Source organism: Camelina sativa, chromosome 16 (assembly GCF_030686135.1).
Source record: "Camelina sativa cultivar CO46 ecotype springtype chromosome 16, ASM3068613v1".
Taxonomy (NCBI): domain Eukaryota; kingdom Viridiplantae; phylum Streptophyta; class Magnoliopsida; order Brassicales; family Brassicaceae; genus Camelina; species Camelina sativa.
This window is the reverse complement of record NC_141895.1, coordinates 2,859,171-2,877,811: the sequence shown is the minus strand read 5'-3', so window position 1 is coordinate 2,877,811 and position 18,641 is coordinate 2,859,171. Positions and strand designations below refer to the sequence as shown.

The window sequence follows — 18,641 nt, the reverse complement described above, 5'->3', positions numbered from 1 at the left end:
AGGCCTTATAAAGCCCAGTTCGTTATTTTAAAAGAAGTCATCAAACAAAATAAGTGACCCGGTCCGTTTATAATATGGGCCTTATTTTAAAAGAAGTCATCAAACAAAAATGTTTTTTTTTCCGTTAAAAAGTATTTCATTTCTGAGTGTTCTTCCTCAGAATCCCTAGAACACTTCGGTTAAACGAATCAAAAGATCGATTTGGGAGATCAAATCAGTGTTCGATCGAGGTTGAAGAAGATGACGGAGGCGATGATAAGGAACAAGCCAGGAATGGCGAGTGTGAAGGATATGCCGTTGCTTCAGGATGGTCCACCACCGGGTGGGTTCGCGCCGGTCAGATATGCTCGCCGGATCTCCAACACGGGACCAAGCGCCATGGCTATTTTCCTTACCTTTTCAGGTGCTTTTGCTTGGGGTATGTACCAAGTCGGTCAGGGCAACAAAATTCGCAGGTAAATCAGAAACGAGATGTGTGATTTAGCTCCCTCACATTTTCACTTTTTTCTCTATATTGGAATTTAGGTTGGTTAGGTTGTGAAATTATGAGTAATTTGTGACTGAATCTAGAGATATTTCTTGGTACTAATAACCTTAGTTGCTTTTCAAATTTTGTAGTTAGTTTGAAATTGGGTACTAATGACCCATTTTATAGCTAATTAACGATCCCTTTTGAGCTGTGGTGAAGAAAGCAATCAAATTGCGGGATGTTACGACTAGATTAGGTGGTCACAGTGTGAGTTATCAGCTTGATTAGTGTCGATTTGGAGTAATTTGCAACTAATAAGATTAGTAATCTTATCTATGGTTAGAATCTCAAATGCATAATGATGAAAAAAGTGACAAAAATGAGCACAATGTATCAACCACCAAAGCATTTATTGGGATTGATGTGATGACAGGGCGTTGAAGGAGGAGAAATACGCTGCACGTAGAGCAATTCTACCTATTCTTCAAGCAGAAGAAGATGAAAGGTAGAGAAAAAAACGAACTACTGCGTCTTATCCAATATTCAACTGTGAGATTAGACAACGTTTGTGGTACAAACTCCAACATTGAATCCCCATGTATGTGGTTTAAATAGGTTTGTGTCTGAGTGGAAGAAGTATCTAGAGTACGAGGCCGATGTGATGAAGGATGTTCCTGGATGGAAAGTTGGTGAAAACGTGTATAACTCGGGTCGTTGGATGCCTCCGGCTACTGGAGAGCTTCGTCCTGATGTCTGGTAATTATCAATGGCTCCTTTTGATGATGATGAATGAATGTTGTTGTCTAAGCTTTATTATAAGAGAAATGATACATATACACAGTTCATGTATTGGGTTGTACTGAGGAACATTTTCTGTTTTTTTTTTACCTCATTTTCTGTTCATGTAATGGGTGGTACTGAGAAATCAGTTTAAGACACGTATCTTGTTCATACATTTTTTATAAACTAATCAAGTTTTAAACTTTTTAGATCAGCTCTAAGTTTATATATCTACTAAAGCAAACAACACTTTACCAACAAAAGACAAGATGAAATGTAAAAAGAAAACGTTAAATACATGGGAAGAGCCACATCCTCCTTACAACAATAGAACCCCAAACACATTTCACAGTTATTTCCTTGTTGGGATTTCTTACATGGAGTGGGCTTTTTATCTCTAAGATTTTCACATCACAAAAACACTAATCCATCCTCCTTTTTCTCGTATATTTTTTTTATATGTAAATAGTAAAAAGTCAAAAGTGTGAAATACAACGACGGTGACGAGCAGCAACAGTTTTGATCTGTTGCTTAGTTTCTTCTTTCCAGCGATTAGCAATATTATGAGCCACACTCATCGCATCAAGCGAAGCACCTGAGAGTCCTCTTCTCGTGAACCCAACTGCGTACAATCCAGCCCCCCCCCATTCCACCCTTTTGGAAACGGATCCTTCTCTATCCCAATCTCTGCCAAGTCGTTGTCCTCCTGTTCACAACAATAAGCCAACGACCAAACAGTATATTAGTATTTATCAATCTTCCCTTAACTACCATTAACGGTATTTGATCTAAGATAAACGTTTATGGTTGTACCTTGAGCCATGAAGGCACATTGCTTCTGTAACCAGTAGCTAGAACAACGGAATCAATCTCCAGGACTCGACCATCCACGAGTTCGACCTTTCCCGGACCAAACTTTGTTATTCCCACTACGATTTTGATCTTTCCCGATTTGATTTTTGAAAAGGCTCCGATGTCTAGCACGGGAGTTTTACCTGCGGTGTTCTTTAACTCTAACGGTCCAATTTCAGGCCTCTTAAGCCCGTACTTATCGGTGTTCCCCAGAAGTAACCTTGTCAGGACGAGTAGAGTCTTGTCCACGAGCCAAACCGGCATCCATTTCATCATTGCTACACCTAATTCGAACGTTGACTTCCCAAGAATCTCTCTCGGTAATACATGAACCTGATCGATCAAATAAAACAAACAAGGAAAAACAGAGTATAACTATCAGATGCTCTGTTTTAGAACAGAGGAACTACTAAGAATCAGGTGCTCTGTTTTTCGTAACTTGGTTGGTAAAATTTACTGAAGTTTTTACTTACAGAGCTACGAACAACCATTGATGGGCTTGCATCGTGGTTGGACAGATCGAGAGAGACTTCCATGCCGGAGTTTCCACATCCGACCACCAGAACTCGTTTACCACGGTACCTCTCGCCGGATTTATAATCACGAGCATGAAGAACATCACCACCAAAATCTTCTAAACCCTCAAACTCCGGCACCACTTTCTCAGCATTCTCTCCCGTCGCCACCACGAGCCACCTGCAAATATACTCGAACTCACAGTAACCGAGCAGCTCGCTTCTCAAAACAGTCTGGACCCGCCAGAGCCCAAACCTCTTGTCATATTTAGCTGACTGGACAGTCTCATTGAACTTGGGGCGGAGATCAAAGTGTGTTGCGTAGGACTCAAGGTACTCAATAAACTGGAACTTCGTTGGATACTCCGGGAAATCCTCAGGGAAGGGTAAATTTGGTAATTGGCAGAACTGCTTGGGGAGATGAAGCTTGAGACGATCATAGGTTCGGTTTTGCCACAGAGAGGCTATGCAGTTTGCTCGCTCGAGGATTATAAACGGAACTTCTTGGCGTTTCAAGTCGGCGGCGACAGCTAGGCCTGATGGGCCAGCACCGACGATGACCGGCCCATTCACCCAGATGCAACGACGGGAGAAAATGTCCTCAGGCTGAAGCAGAGTTGAGATGTTGACACAAGTTGTGTTATTGTTATTACTCATCTTATTGGGAGTTTTTTTCAGTGTTATTTATACTTACTTTTAGGGCAAGAAAAGATGTAGTAATGATGATAGATGGGGATTTGGTGTGTGGTCTTGTTTGGATTGAGGAGAAAGGGTTTATATAGAGAAGAGCTTTAAGCAATTTGGAATGTTGTTTCCGGAAAATTATTTCTCAAGATTATTACTAATTGATTATTTACTCATTTAATATAACTTCTCAATCTTCAAATGATTGGCTTGCAGCGGCTTTCATTAATTAATTTAAGCTTATATATAGAAATAGATCAACAACACTTGAAGTTGACACTTTTAAGAAAAGTGTGTTTTGCCTAATTATATAATACATTGATGCTAAATTGCTAATGACTTGTGTTCATAGTTAAAACTATCGTTATGTCCTATTGGATTGTGTTAAATTCGACCAAAATATGTGTCCTAAGGATTTATGTTTAGAACAGTCGGATAACTTTTTTTCAGCAGGTGCAAAAAGATGGCCAAGGAGAAGGTGGTTAAAGATGGCATTGCGGAATTGAAATTGCGGTTGAATTAAAACGCATGATTAAATTATGGTCATAACAAGAAGTTGAGTAAAAACTTTGTTGTAAAAACACAACAAAATTAACTTAAAATATGTTTACATTTTTCATCTTTAAACTCCTTAAGAAGATAATATAAATAAAATTAGTTGTTTTCTTTAAGAGGACAGAAAATAACAAATAATTCAAAATTTTAATTGTACGTTTTATTGTGCAATTAAGTTACAACCCTTTTTTTTTTTTTTTGCATAGATTACAACCCATTTTGTTTAACTTTCTGACCGCATAGATTACAACCGATTGGTAACCAAATAACCGGTTGAATTTCACACTACCAATCAAACCTTATATATTTTTATAAAAAAACCTGCTGACAAATTAAGCAATCATATTTATAACCTGTTTGTAAATTCAATGAGAAACTCTCTAATCAGTTCATTGAGAAAAGGGAGCAGATATTCTAAAAAGAGACAGAATCATGAAAGGTCCAAATGGGTTTTCTATTGCTTCTTAATGAAAATGACATCTACCTTATTATGATCCGAATTAAACCTAAAACCGAGGGTTTTAATTAATCTGGTCATTAGACGCAAAGTGTTAGGTCGGAAGAAGAACAAACGTCATAGTCAAGTTTTTCTTGGTTAAAATATCATACTCTTAAGTCAAAACATTTTTTCCCTGTGATAAGATAAAATGTGAATCTTATAAATTTGGAATGTTTTAATAAGATCAACATCGATCAATGCACAAACCAAATCTAGGGTTGGATATGCATGCATGAGGCTGAAAGGGGAATATGAGATATATTCATGTGCTGGACTGTAAAATTTGGGTCATCATGTTCTCATGTTTAATCAATTAGGTCAATTCCTCTTGTTATTTTTTTCCCTGTTGTTGTTGAAATTAGTCAGTGCCTCTTTTATTGCAGCGATAAAATGTCAGTACATATTGGTTCAATAATTTGACACAATAATTCCTCTTTCTATTATTGTTTTCCTTGTAAATTAATGTGATTAGCATTTTTGAAATACAATCCATTCTGTGTATTTGAGTATGTGTGTGTGAAAAATGCATTGGAATCCACACATAACAGAACAAAAAAGTGAATTATCAGATTTCAGATATTAAAAAATTTCTCCGATGATCTATTATAAATTATTCACATCGATAATATGGAATCGTGTTGTGTAAGAAAGTAATCATCATGATTTAGGAAAACAAGATTTATTCAGGAAACCTCGATCGAGAGAGTGATATCAGATGTATGTATAGTGGAGTTGAATCGGGCAAAGATTTTTCTCACCAAAATCTATGAGTGCCTTTTGATGTTTAATATAAGGAAAATGTGTGTAGATGCATGCATATGACGTGTATTGCCTTGATAATAGTTTTAGACTTTTAGTTTCATAGATGAACTTTAGATTTAGTTGATAATTGTGAAATTAATGGCTCCTGGGATGGAGAGATTATTTATCCTATCGATGGACTAGTTGTAATTTTCCCACATGGTGTTACACCACTGATTTACATCGAGTAAACAAAGCTACTAACAACCTAGATTTAATAAATATCGCGTATGCATTACTTACGATCGTTATGCGTTCTATTTCTTTTTTTTTTTTTAACATCTAGCTTTATTGATTTGAAATGTGTATTACAGACAATCACTTAACCATCTAGGTATTACATCAAAAGTTTGTGATAATGGGATCATTTTTGTAGCAAAACGAGAAAGCTTATCGGCTGATTTATTTTCTTCCCGAGAAAGTTTGTTATGCGTTCTATTTCTATATATAAATAACTTATAATAATTATCAACTATACTATAACGATCACAAGTATATGCGTTCTATAGTATACTATTTCGAACAAAAAAAGAGATATAATAACCCTCTAAGCAAAATAATACAATCGTAAAATGAATCCATATGCAGTTAAAAATAATCTTGATTTAGTCGTTACAAAAGATAACTATCTGTTTAAATCTATAAATATTTCGTTTTCATTTAAATAGAGATCTAATTATAGTACTCGTATATGCAGTCAATAATTCGAGTATTACTAATTTCATGAACGACCAAATTATAACCACTTATCATCATCATATACAAATACTCAGACGTTTGTTCAAAAAATAAAAAAGATATATACAAACACTCAGACGAATATATTGTCCAATCATTGAACACACTAGTGCGTTTGAAATGAACAATTATATACCACTATATATAAACAAAAACGACAACAACCAACTCTAATATTATTATCCAAAAAACAATAAAAAAAAACAAAAAAAAAACAAATAACAAATTTTTTTCGTCCAAAGCATTATACTTTTTTGCTATAAATCTTATGAACCGAGGGTCACGTGTTCTACGCTTTACCAGGACCATAGTTAACCATAGTTTTTGACAAAAACAAAGAAAAACAAACAGTAAATGGATCAATTATTGCTAAAATGGAATTTCCAAAATATTTGTATATACAATATGTCCATTATTATTTTATCTTCTGACAATAATCAATCAGATTCTGCTATAGTCAGCTTTTCTTAATCAGGTATATAGAATCTCTGGATTAAATATATCTAGTTAATTAAGAGAGCCAAACCCCATGTTACTGTTTTCAATTTAGCTCATTATAAGCAGCAACCTGATTTCAAGCACTAGTATAACACAATATGTATTTTCTGTATTTCTCTACTGATTTTATGCTTCGAATACCATAAAATAAACATGAAAATATTCTGAAACTAGCATTTCTCTTCATTTATTTATGTGGGTTACGGCTTGTTTGACTAACATATTATTGAATCGTTGCAAATTAGTTAGCCTTCGAAATCATAATCTGCGTTGTATATATAGTTAAGGCGTATACTCAAACTTTACTCTAAGCGTGCTGCGTGATCATAAAAATCCAAGAAATTGGTGATACAATGATAAGAAACTTTTATGAGTATCTTAAACACTAAAATATTAATATTTAACTGAGTTTATTTATGAAACTAAACTTAGTTTTAAAGAAAAGATACACAAATGAAAAAAAAAAGTGTTATTACTTATTAGAGGTTCTTATTTATTATTATTATTACCTATATATTTTAATACTAGAAATAATATACATATATATATATTATCTTAAATAATGAAGACGTACACACATATAGAAAAAATATATGTAATAATAATAATAAATGAAAGATAATTTTGATTTTTGATTAACAAGAAAAATATAATATAGTTTTTAACTACTGTTCCATCCATTTGTGACGACGTCGGCTAATAATACTATGAGGAAATCAGAATTAAAAGAAAAACACTTGGTTCACAACATTTGTTATTGGACAAACACTTTTTGTGTATATATATATATGTAATGCATCAATGCATGCATGTATATTATATAATGGTTAGAAAAGGGACAAAAAGAAATAGAGTAGAGGGATGATAAATGCAAAACAAACCTCCATAACTGTAATAACTGAAAGGGTATGGGAAGACCCATGTGATCAGATTCACATGTTTCTCTTTGTTTGATTCGCTCTCCCTCCGATCCTTCTCATTGTCACAGACTGACTAGTGATTACTCAGACTCATCAGGTGTTTCCTTTCACCAATTGTTAACTAACTTAACTATATAAAAGTTACTAAAAAATAATAATATCAAAGCTTTAAATAGTTTTAAAATACGACAATTGTATTTAATAAAATATCAAAAAGTACTATAAAAATATGTGGTTTTGAGTCACTATACTCATCATATATAGGTTGTTGTTCCATTTCATTTTGACTGAGTGTTTTGAAATTTAACTCTAGGAAAGTGCATCCAAACTTTAACAATATCGCAAGGCCAATCATGAATATGTGACCCATTATGGGACTAAAGGTGTCGCCAAATCTCTCAAAAACTAAGGTTACAAAACTGATTTCTAATGTTGTTCTACAGAGAGAAGTTTCTTGCCCTATGATGATTAAATTATTTTGCCTTTGGCTTTAACCCAACCACCACCCTGAACACAATGAACGTGTATAAGAATGAAATTAAAAGAAGAGAACGAGCCCTACACTTGAGCTCGAAATTCCCTCTTAAAGCCTGCCTAGCTAGACGACGAAACCGATCGATCAAAAGATTATACACCCGTAAAACTATGCAAAGGATTACTATACAATTTCATTGCAACATATCTAGTCGGAATCAAATAAGTCTCAGTCCTTCAGAAAGTGGAAGTTAGGGTTATCAATGAGTTCCACAGCTGGTTTTACATTGGCAAAGTCTTTTTCTTGCATACAGTTGGAGATTTCATCGGCTTCAAAGGGGATGCTGAGTTTCAAAAAGACAATATTCAAGAGGTTATGGTGATGATGTTATGACCAATTTAGAGAAAGTTATTAGTATTCTGAAAAGTTTCAATACCTGGAATTATTGTCTAACAAGAACGACTGTCTGTCTTCGTCTTCATCTGTAATTAGAAGTTTCAAGTTGGAAATCACCTGCACCCACAGAAATATATATGAAGTGGATATGAAGGTTTGGGAAAATGTATTTTGGTTTCTTTTGAGAGATGTTCAGAGCAAACATACGTCTGGTGATACATTCTGATACTCGTGATCATCAATTTTGCAGAGGGTAGATATTCTATACAATTGCTGAGTACTAAGAGCCTGGAAATTGAATTAGAGATAGAATGATCAGAAGCATTTTTCAGGCATGTTTTATAATATTATTAAACAAATCCGAAGCAGAGAGTAGTTACTGGGCAGAGGTTAGTTGTAAGATCATCATATGTAATTGTGGACTTCTGTTCTGTAACCTGGAAGAGGAATCCGATGATATATTCAGGAAAAAAAAAAGAGAGAGAGAGGGGAAAACGTGTTGTAGTGTTAATTAAAGTTGCTGTAATTTGGTTCATAAGAAACGGACCAGGAGCATCACGGCTTGTCTTGTGTGTTTGAGTTCATCCCATGAAGATCCTATATACTGCATTCAGGAGAATTTAATTGACAAGTGAAATCAAGTGATTAAGAGTTTGAAACCGTTCCATTCAATCAAAACAACTGACGTACCTCTTCAGTTGCCTGGCTACACCATGACTCGAGTTCATTTAACCAGGCATTCACTTTCTTGCCCATGATGAATGTGCAGCATTCACGTTCCATAAGGCTGCATTAGTTACATTACGGTTTTATGTTTATTGGCTGATGGTGGATTAGGTGATTTTCACTCCGTTAAGGTTGATAGTGGAATGTAAATAGTTTACCTATTAAAGAGTTGAACGTTGATGTCTTGGAATGTTTGGCTGAAAATCTTCTGAGCAAGAAACAGAGGAACCTGAAAGAAGAAGTTTGTCAGAGTAAAAATTTAGGAGTCAAGAGAAGCAAACACAATCTTGAATCCTAGAATACAAAAAAAGTTCTTACGTAATTTTTCTTCAATGTTCCAAGAAGCCGATTTAAAAGATCTATGACGTCTTGCCAAGTTTCCGTGGGTGAATTCTCTTCAGATGGCTTTGCCGTTGAATTCTCTGCGGATAGACTTGCCTGTGGATTCTCTTCGGATAGCTTTTCTTGTGGATGCTCTTCGGATAGCTTTGCCTGTAAGTTCTCTTCAGATGGTTTTTCTTGTGACTTATCTTCAGATGGCTTTGCTGGTGAATTATCTTCAGACAGCTTTGCCAGTGGATTCTCTTCAGATGGCTTTTCTGGTGAGTTCTGTTCAGATGACTCAGCAGATAAAGTCTCGGCAGAGGACTCATGTGATAAATCTTTCAGTCCCTGAGCCATTAGTTGAGGACTTATAAGTGAGATGACATTGTCTTGCTGAGATCATGATCTTAACATTTTGATTTATTTTGATGAAAACCATAAATAGGTCTACCTGAATACAGGACGAAAGCACGGGTGCTAGTTCTCTCTTCACATTCTCTTGAAATATTCCATATATAGTTTCAATGTAGGCTGTAAGCTGCTGCTTGAAAAGTAAAGCAGGATATCGAGCATCTACTTGTTGCACTACGTCACCTGAAAGGCTGGCCGAAGAGGTTGAACGGAAACCCTAAAACATATAGAAGTGAAATCTTTAAGCCTAGTGGCCATTAGTATGTTTAAGGTATTCTTAGAGTCGATAAACAGGATTTGTTACCTGTGTCATCCTCCCAAAAAATGAAGTTGGCTGAGGAGGTTTCTTCGGACTTGCACCGGTTGTACTATGGGATTTCAAGCTTCTTTGAAGCAAAAACAGCAGCGTAGATGTGTTTGTTAGCCAATAAGCCAAATTGTTATCATCTTCTGGGTTCTGAAAGTAGACAGAACGCAAAGCATGATGACATAATGTCAACTTTCAATCTAACTCAATTCTAAGCCGTCTCGGGAAAATTATGAAACAATAGTTAAGCATTCATGCTTCATTTTTCTGATTATCTAATAAAGTAGTTTTCACATGTTTCCATTAATACATTGACCATAAAATATTACAAAGAGACTTATATGTAAACTTCAGGTTACCTCTATAGCTGAACCAAATATAGGAACAATACGGTCAAAGGCACTAGTTTTCTCTGCTTCGAATAGTTTCCAGTGTATGAGACATTTGTATATTGTTAATGCTGCAACAGGCTTTCCATGGCTGAAACCGACATTTTGTGATACACATTTGAGAAGGACGTCAACATATTCCTGCATCATAATAACGTGACCAAATTAATCAACTAATGCAAACAAGTATCACAATATTATGACTCAAATTTTCGTTAGGCACAAACATGAGGTTGTTGTTCAATCTGAGATCGTCTGAAAGACATTGCCCCAAACCTTCTTGATGGTATAGGAGCAAGTGATGCCTGTAAGAAAGAATTTCTATCACAAGGCTCTAGTAACAAAAAAATTGCGAAGATTATTAACTGTATACAAGAACAGTTCATTTAGTTTTTCACTTACATGATGACCGTTCTCCACTGGCTGCAAGAGGTACGCGGAAAGAAGAGGTCAAGAATTTTCTTGAGAAAGAATATATATAAGAAGAATTTACATAGATAAATCTTACTGGGGGTCTGGAAAATGACACCTGGGGTGACATTTTCTGGGAAGCTGAATTAAACAATGCTTGCTTCCGAAGAATTTTATCTTCTGCTTCCATGTCAGAGACCTTTTCCTCGAGCCTAAAGATAATAGTAAATAAGTAATGCATTCGTAGTAGCTGTTGCAAAAGAAAACATCGAGCAAAGAAAAGATAAAAGATTGAAACTTAGGTCAAAAAGAGAATGCAAATCGACAACCTTTGCATAGTTGTTTTTAACTCGATTAGTTTTGTCTCTGCGTCTACAACCTGCTTAAGCCTTTCTTCACAAAGTCTATTTGCTTCCTCGTACTTCTTCTCTGTTTCGTTTATTTTCTTTTCCAACAAATTTACCATATCCTGTGGAATTTCAATAAATTTAATAGAGACATAAGTGTCACATAACCCATTATTTTTCTTGGAGAAAGATACATTTTTTTGGAACACTTACAGATAAGTCTTTGTTTTCAGCAGCCAGTTTGTTAGTCATTTCGTTATCAACTGAAACATCTTCTGCCAATCTCTCTTCTTTCAGCATGTGTGTCTCTTCCTTTTGCTCGTTTGATGAATCATTCCCATCGTTTTCATTAGTTCCATTCTCTAATGAACTCACAAGTGCCTGAGAAGTATCATACATCATATCAATGAGAAAAACAAACTTAAAAACACTAAAAATACGATAGTAGAACTACATCCCTATAACTTTACCTTGAGACGTTCATTTTCTGCTGCAAGATTACTCAACATCTCATAATCAGATGAAGCACTCTCTTTCAACTGATCTGAGATATTTGAGCTTGTTACGTCGTCCTTTCTGTCTAATGCATTGATCTTCTTCTCCAGTGTACTGACCAGTTCCTACGAAATGTTTGAATTGTCTATAGAAAACATTGAAATCTCAAATGAACCTCTCTTGCCACCAAGCTAGATCGTCTATCAATTGTCAATATCAAAAGATCATCCTACCTTCAATTTTTGATTTTCAGCTTCGAGTTTGATGACTACACCTCGGTCAATGACGGGAACCTCCTGTTTTACCCTCTCTTCACTTAGCTTACTTGTTTCTTCATGATTGGTCCCGGATTCATCAATTTTCCTTTGCAACGAGCTCACCAAATCCTTAGAAGTTAGAAGGAAATGAATAAGACAGAGCAACCACGAACATTTCTTTAAATATGTATAAATCTGTAACCTTCAACCCATAAACGGAAGATTAAGATTACCAAGGAACGAAAGGTTCTTATCTGATATCTTTATGACCTTACCTTGAGCTGTTCATTTTCTGCAGCAAGATCATTCGTCATCTCCAACTCCTTAGCAAGTTCTTCAAATTCGAGTTGCATGTCTTGTAAGGCAGACTCCAACTTCAAAATCTCCTCACTTTTGGTTTCTTGGGTTTCCCCGAGCTCAATTTCCATGTCATTTAAAGCTAACCGCAACTCTTCGACTTCTTGAGTTTTGGTTTCGTTAAGCTCCATCTGCATCAGTAATAAAATCAGATGCCTCACACAGAAAAGAGACAGCAACAAGATCTAGTATTATGGTTTAAGAATATATTAATATTCACTGTGGCAAGTTGTGTGTGATGTGTACCCTCATTTGTTTCTCGAGCTCTAAGCATAAAGTGAGTTCTTCCACTTCCTTTTCCAGCTTAGTTTTAGCGTCTTGAAGGGCTCCTGTTTCCTTAGCAGCCTGGAAGACAAAGACATCTCAGAAATCTCCGCATACATATGATCCAGTGAATAAATTCACTTAAACTGATTATATCACTTCAGAATTAGAATTATCATCAATTTGAGTTCCCAATAGAGGACCTTAGGAGATACGAAAATACTGATAGAATATTCCAATACACGATTATAAAAGTTTCCAACATCTTGATCATACTGATGATTCATGTACATCTCATCGGTAGTCGATCGCATATATTAGTTTTACAAAAACTAAGAGCTCCCATTGTTAGTTAAGAAAGAAGGTCACCATTTTAAGCTTCCGTAGTTCTCGGCGTGCAACTTTCACTCTCCAGCCACATTGAGTGGTAATAGCTGCTTTCTTCGTTCTCAAATACCGCCGTCGACACAAACATCTTCTGATTTGACTCTGTGGAATCAGTAACTTACACGTTATTGATAATACTCAAACAAATTCAAGTATCTGAAAACTATAGATACGAAATAGGAGAGATCTTTATCATCAACAAGAGATTTTGAAACTTGCTTGAATAATGATTGCCGCTTGTCTCTTCTTCATGTATCGAAATTCAACTCGAGCATCCATTGCACGCAACCCAGTCTGAATAGAAATAGCTGAAACACACAACTTTTTAAATGCTGTCTGACATATATATGTCCGCGCCTGCTTCTGAATTTTCACAGAAGCAGCTTCTTTTCTCTTGGCCTCAAACTGAACGCGAGCAATACGTCCTGCAATCAGTTGGACGAAGCTTAATAAGACATGAAACTATATGAAGCCAACAATCTACTCGACCTGGAATCGTGTACAACATGAATTACCTCTACAAAAGGCTTGGATTTCAGTTGAAGCGGACTGCAACAGAAGATATTTTTTGCGAGATTGATACGTACGGACTTTCCTCTGTATAATCCTTGCTGAATAGCCAAGAACTTCCGCTCGGTGAGCATCCAGTTCTGCCATCTGACCTGCCCTAAGAAACACTTATGTCTTCCCTATCTGTGATTTTCAAAATACATGTAACAATTGAATTCGTCAAACCTCTCATGGCATATGAACAAGAAGAAAAGCTATATAAGAGTCTTGTGCAGTGTAACCATGAAACATATCCGAAATGGCATTATAAGTACCCTTATATGTTTTTTGGAAAATCACAATATAAAAGCAGAAATGCAGAAACTGTGAGATAAAATTATGAAAGCGCACCTGAAAACCTTTAAGGTCAACTTTTGCTAGTAGCTTTTTGCAAGCGTCGACTTCATCAAAGCTATAAACATAAAGGCCAGAGGGAAAAGGTCTATGAGTCTAATACCGTCACGTCTATTTACCATTAAAGTAAGAATTAGATAGAAGAATTTAAGCATAGGTAAATCTACCTTCTAGCCGTAGCATCTGGAGCCAAAATCCGGAACCTGGTTAAAAATTCATTGAAAGGCTTCCTAGTAGGATATCCAGCACAACTAATCCTAATGGCTTCCATGACACCCTGAGGTCAGAAAGGGATGTTTCACAGCATCATGTAAAGGACGAATAATTGTTGCAGTTGCAAAAATCGCATAAGGTTCTATGAAACATTAAGCTTACCCCACACCTAAGTTGATGTAGAACATTAGCGTTCTCAAAAATTTCTGGCTTAAGAACGTTGTTTGGTTTAACACAACGTATATAGTGTGGCTCAGTGGTGTTCAACGTCTCAAGCAAAGATTGTAGTTGTTGCTGTATTTTTAGTACACGGTGAGAATCAATGTATAACATATAAGCAGAATTTGCTGAATTTAACATTATTGTCAGACCTTGAACTGAGAGCCTATCGATGAGAACTTTGATGTTTTGGAGGATTCCTCTCGCGGTTTTGGGAACAACGATGAGACAAAGGAACAATCTGAAGAGTTCATGAGAGATTGATGTTCTCCAACAACATAATCTTTGTTCTTGTCCAAAAACAGCTCAGTCTGATAGGTGACCTGAAATTTAACAAGAATATAGTCATCACGCCAAGTTTACATTTTTTCATCACTTCAAGACAAGCATTTCAAGCACACACTTCTGAGGTAATTTAAATCACTAACATCACCCGCATAATGGCAAATGGTAAAGTCAGTACGAGCCAATTTTGGCTTGGTAAAACGCTTGTGGCTGTTAAATGTCTGGTATAGCTTTTGCGCCAGTGTATCATGTGTTGATCTTGGAAACATACTGTAGAGGCAAACACAAACTCAGCAAATTATTAAGGAAATATACATGAAATATATTGAGATTTTGAAACACAAACTCACCAAGCCTCATCAAGAAGGGAAATAATGCCACCAGGTTTCTGACATGAAATAATCGTGTATTAGGTACTGAAAATTGATAAAAATGTATGCCGTAAAACGGATTAAAGGTTCCAACACCACTCAGTGTTATACTACTTACCTTCTCTATAAGATCAAGGACATCCTGATTATCAATGAACTCTATGTAACTCCAGTCAATCTCTTCTTTAGTATATTCTTCTTGCTCCATCTTGAACACATGCTGTAGAAGAGAGGAACATTTGCATGAATATGGGTCAGCATATTTTTTTAGATCATTCTAGAATTAAAACTTTGAAAAGAAGATCAGTCTCCATTCTCCAACCTGGTTAAAATGCTGCTGCAGCTTCTCGTTTGTCAGGTTTATACAAAACTGTTCAAAACTGCAAAACAACGTTGGAATTTTAACAAGAGCATTAAAACTGCTATCAATTGAAACTCATAACTTCTAGGAAATAACTAATAACGATAATATTAATATTGTCTCAAAACACAAGAAAGAAAGGGAAAAAAAAAGTCTCTAGCTAAGTAACTAGGAAATTTTACATGAAACCATGCTCAGTGTTTTTGAAGAAGAATTAGCAACACAAGAAGCGTACCGGTTAAGCACCTGTTTGTCTTGAAACTCTCGAATCCATAAATATCCAGTACTCCAATTATGTATTTAGAACTTGGGTCTTGGCCAATGGAGTTATTGATCTTAGTCACAAGCCTGAGAGAAATAAATTTGTAACCTTTCAAAAATTTGAATCCCAAGATTGATAATAAGCCCTTCGGAAAGAGTCTGTTATTGTTAACCTACCAATCAAACAATTTAGAATAGACAATCTTGGCAAGAGCATCTCTGCTTAGTGCTGCACTACCGGGATCAAGAGGCTTTGTAATGCTTTCACCACGAGTCACCATCACCCTTTGGCATAAGGAGCTCTCTAGAGCTTTCTCATCACACCTACCATAAAAGAGCAATCAGGGTTTGAACTCCTTGACAAGAAATATGTTATCTAAGAACACAGAATAGTGAAGCATATACATGAAAAGTTCTGCAGCCACTTTTAGATGGAACCGGGATTTATCGTCCTTAGGTTCTGCAGCATCTGACTCTTCCCCCTTAGCAAACTCTATGTTTCCTAGATGAAGGATGGCAGCAACTATGCGGAAGATTGCATCCTACGACGATAAAATGTAAGAAGAGTTGTCCTCATTACTGATCATGTAAATGAATAACCAGAAAGTACCTGTTCTTCAGGACTAATCCCAACAACGTCCATAGCTTTCCTTGTTGCTAGGTATTCCTTGGAATCATCAAGTGCATCCAACGCATAGCAATTCGATTGATTTAGGTAGTGAAATGTGTCTGGTTTCCCTAACTTATACCGCTCAGTTTCCTAAAATCTCATAGCAGAAGCTAAATTTTGTCAGTATGAATCTCATAAAAGGTCAAACATTGGACATGCTGAAACATTGGACCTAATGTACCCATAGAAGGGACCATGTTTACATGTTCTGGCGCAGCGCAAAGCATGTAAAAGCAATGATAGTTTCTCTCAGGATCAGAAACTTGACAAACTCGTGACCTCTCCAGCAAATATGTTCTAATAGCAGCTCCTGAGATTCTTCCCATATGATTGAACTGAATCTCCACAAATTTACCAAAACGACTGCAATATGAGATTTGATGATATAAGTCAACTTTTAACTTCAAGAAAATACATAAACTGGAAATATCAAGATGTGAATGACATTCCACCTTGAATTATTGTTTCTGACGGTTTTCGCATTACCAAAAGCTTCTAAAACTGGATTTGACTGCATAACAGGAACATAACACGAGAAGAATAAGAAGATATCTACAGAGGGAAACTCGGTTAGTCTATCTTTAGTAAGAAAGTTTGAATGAAACAGTCTATCAACCTCCAAAACTTGCTGTTCTACAGATCGTCCTTCACTCTCAGCTTTTCCACCCATGTATGCAAGATACTGCATGAGCATCTTCGTGCTCTCTGTCTTCCCAGCACCGCTTTCGCCACTCACCAAGATCGCCTGGCTTACTCCCTCATTGATCATTTTTCTAAAATTTATATTCTTGATGATTGTCAGGCCCATACAAATGGTAGTGCGACATTAGTTAAAGTTTCATCGAAGCAACAGAAGATTACCTATATGCAGAATCAGCAACTGCAAAAGGATGCGGGCTTAGCTCGCCAAAATCTGTGCCCTTATACTGCTCCATTATGTCATTTCCATAAAGGTGGGGTAATCTTTTAAAGGGGTTAACAGCTATCAATATATTCCCGGTGTATGTCTGTAATTTATCAAGAACAAATTAGCTTGCTAAAAACACTTCAGAAAAAACCATATTGATGACATAGCTATAATTGGGCAGACAAGACAACCTTAAGATGATAGTAATGATGTGTGTAAACAAAAGAAGTCATTTTCAGCAGAGTAATGTTAGAAAAGCTAGTGATAGAATTCATGAGCGGGGGTGTAAAAATGAAAGAAGGGAAACTGACAAGAGTGACATGCTGAAGCATACATATATTTCATTAGCATTGAATCTGGATTTAAGATTGAGAAGAAGCCCTGGTTCATGCAAATACGCAAGCTTTGTCATGTCGTCGACGCCAAGTTCAGGAAACTCAGGATCCTTGGGGTAGACAGAATTAACCTTTGCCACAACCTACAATAAAATGCATCAAAAATAAGAACATGTTATTATATGCTCACTATAACTATCTCCATGTAGCCTGTAGAAAACAAAATCTTTCAACTCTACTAGTTGCTTATTGAGAGAAAAATGGGGGCAAACCATCTTGGATTGGCAATGGACTTTGATCTCTTCACCGTCAGATTCCACTACTTCTCCATCAATCCAGGCTTCATCAGTATCTTCCACCCAGACATGCGACCCAACAGCTACCTTTGCTGAAGCAGCCTGATACAAAGTTGGGGAGAAAAAAATGCTGTGTCAATATCCATTATCTATCTTCTTTTTTTTTTTTTGGTTCTCTTAACACACATTTTGTAATATATGTCTTCATCTCTTGTACACTTAATAATAAGTAAACATTTCAACCAAATTTAAAGAGGATATAAAAATCAGCTTCAAAAACCAGCATAAGAAGATTTGAACAACACGGAGGGAGAAATCACAATGCAGGTGTTAGAGATGAGAGACTCGGTACCATTATCACGGCCAAATCAGGTCAGATATTCCTAGAAACGATCCCGAATGAAGAAGATTTCCAACGGGAGAAACATTAGAAAAAATCCCTGAGAACCCAATCAGAAGGTGTTTCCACACCATCGATCCAAACACAATTATTTCACCAACGTTTTCTATCTCTCTCTCTCTCTCGAAGCTTCAAAATCTCTGGTCGACGTAAAAAAAAAAAAAAAAAAAAAAGCGAAAGATTAAAGGTACATTCACGTTTTGCAGACGAAATTTCGAATTTCCCCGACGATAACAGAGACCTAAAACCCTTTGGCTTTTCCGTTTCCAGTGATTCGCTGTAAATATTCGCAGGAACCGCGTTTTCCCTCGGAATGAATTTTCTCTCCTGTTTTTTTTTTTTGTTTGATGCTCTTCCTCTGTCTCTCTCTCTCTCCCTCCCTCCCTCCCTTGTTTCTGGAAAAAGGAAGAGAGAAGAGAGATATCCACGTAGGCGTGTCACGTCAGACATTTAACGTTTCAATTCCAAAATTACCCCTACACGTAAACCGGAATTCGATTCGAACATTTATCCTCCTAAACCGATTCGGGTTTACGGTATTCGATTTTCAATGGAGGAGATGA

At 36.2% G+C, this 18,641-nt stretch overlaps 1 protein-coding gene and 2 pseudogenes across 3 annotated transcripts; 1 reads left to right on the top strand and 2 right to left on the bottom strand.

Annotated features, from left to right (window-relative positions):
* Window positions 1-60: 60 nt before the first annotated feature.
* Window positions 61-1,463, top strand: LOC104749551 (NADH dehydrogenase [ubiquinone] 1 alpha subcomplex subunit 13-B). Its single transcript, XM_010471200.3, has 3 exons — window positions 61-455; window positions 903-974; window positions 1,085-1,463. Exons 1-3 carry the CDS (start codon window positions 241-243, stop codon window positions 1,227-1,229), a joined length of 432 nt encoding a protein of 143 aa, XP_010469502.1. The 5' UTR covers window positions 61-240; the 3' UTR covers window positions 1,230-1,463.
* Window positions 1,464-1,479: 16 nt separating this feature from the next.
* LOC104749550 (putative indole-3-pyruvate monooxygenase YUCCA7) lies at window positions 1,480-3,350 on the bottom strand (annotated as a pseudogene). Its single transcript, XR_015584508.1, has 3 exons — window positions 2,575-3,350; window positions 2,063-2,434; window positions 1,480-1,955 (listed from the first exon to the last, which is right to left on the bottom strand). The product of XR_015584508.1 is annotated as a putative indole-3-pyruvate monooxygenase YUCCA7 (transcript).
* Window positions 3,351-7,640: 4,290 nt separating this feature from the next.
* Window positions 7,641-18,252, bottom strand: LOC104753284 (myosin-10-like; annotated as a pseudogene). The gene is made up of 42 exons (XR_015584507.1): window positions 18,031-18,252; window positions 17,655-17,780; window positions 17,382-17,525; window positions 17,002-17,147; window positions 16,757-16,913; window positions 16,593-16,651; window positions 16,344-16,503; window positions 16,081-16,230; window positions 15,876-16,012; window positions 15,648-15,794; window positions 15,456-15,557; window positions 15,171-15,228; window positions 14,967-15,068; window positions 14,828-14,865; window positions 14,621-14,747; window positions 14,345-14,515; window positions 14,136-14,267; window positions 13,928-14,037; window positions 13,758-13,818; window positions 13,373-13,550; window positions 13,077-13,282; window positions 12,840-12,959; window positions 12,453-12,551; window positions 12,125-12,337; window positions 11,826-11,978; window positions 11,568-11,717; window positions 11,311-11,478; window positions 11,080-11,219; window positions 10,848-10,962; window positions 10,742-10,762; window positions 10,567-10,644; window positions 10,310-10,480; window positions 9,948-10,100; window positions 9,684-9,860; window positions 9,227-9,580; window positions 9,067-9,137; window positions 8,873-8,969; window positions 8,730-8,786; window positions 8,563-8,619; window positions 8,390-8,470; window positions 8,223-8,299; window positions 7,641-8,129 (listed from the first exon to the last, which is right to left on the bottom strand). The product of XR_015584507.1 is annotated as a myosin-10-like (transcript).
* Window positions 18,253-18,641: the final 389 nt, after the last annotated feature.

What these genes read in the sequence shown, in the direction of transcription:
- LOC104749551 (XM_010471200.3), top strand. Translation starts at nt 241, where the DNA reads ATGACGGAGGCGATGATAAGGAACAAGCCAGGAATGGCGAGTGTGAAG. An exon ending in CAGGGCAACAAAATTCGCAG is followed by an intron (nt 456 to 902) that starts GTAAATCAGAAA and finishes ATGTGATGACAG; the next exon opens with GGCGTTGAAGGAGGAGAAAT. An exon ending in CAAGCAGAAGAAGATGAAAG is followed by an intron (nt 975 to 1,084) that starts GTAGAGAAAAAA and finishes TGGTTTAAATAG; the next exon opens with GTTTGTGTCTGAGTGGAAGA.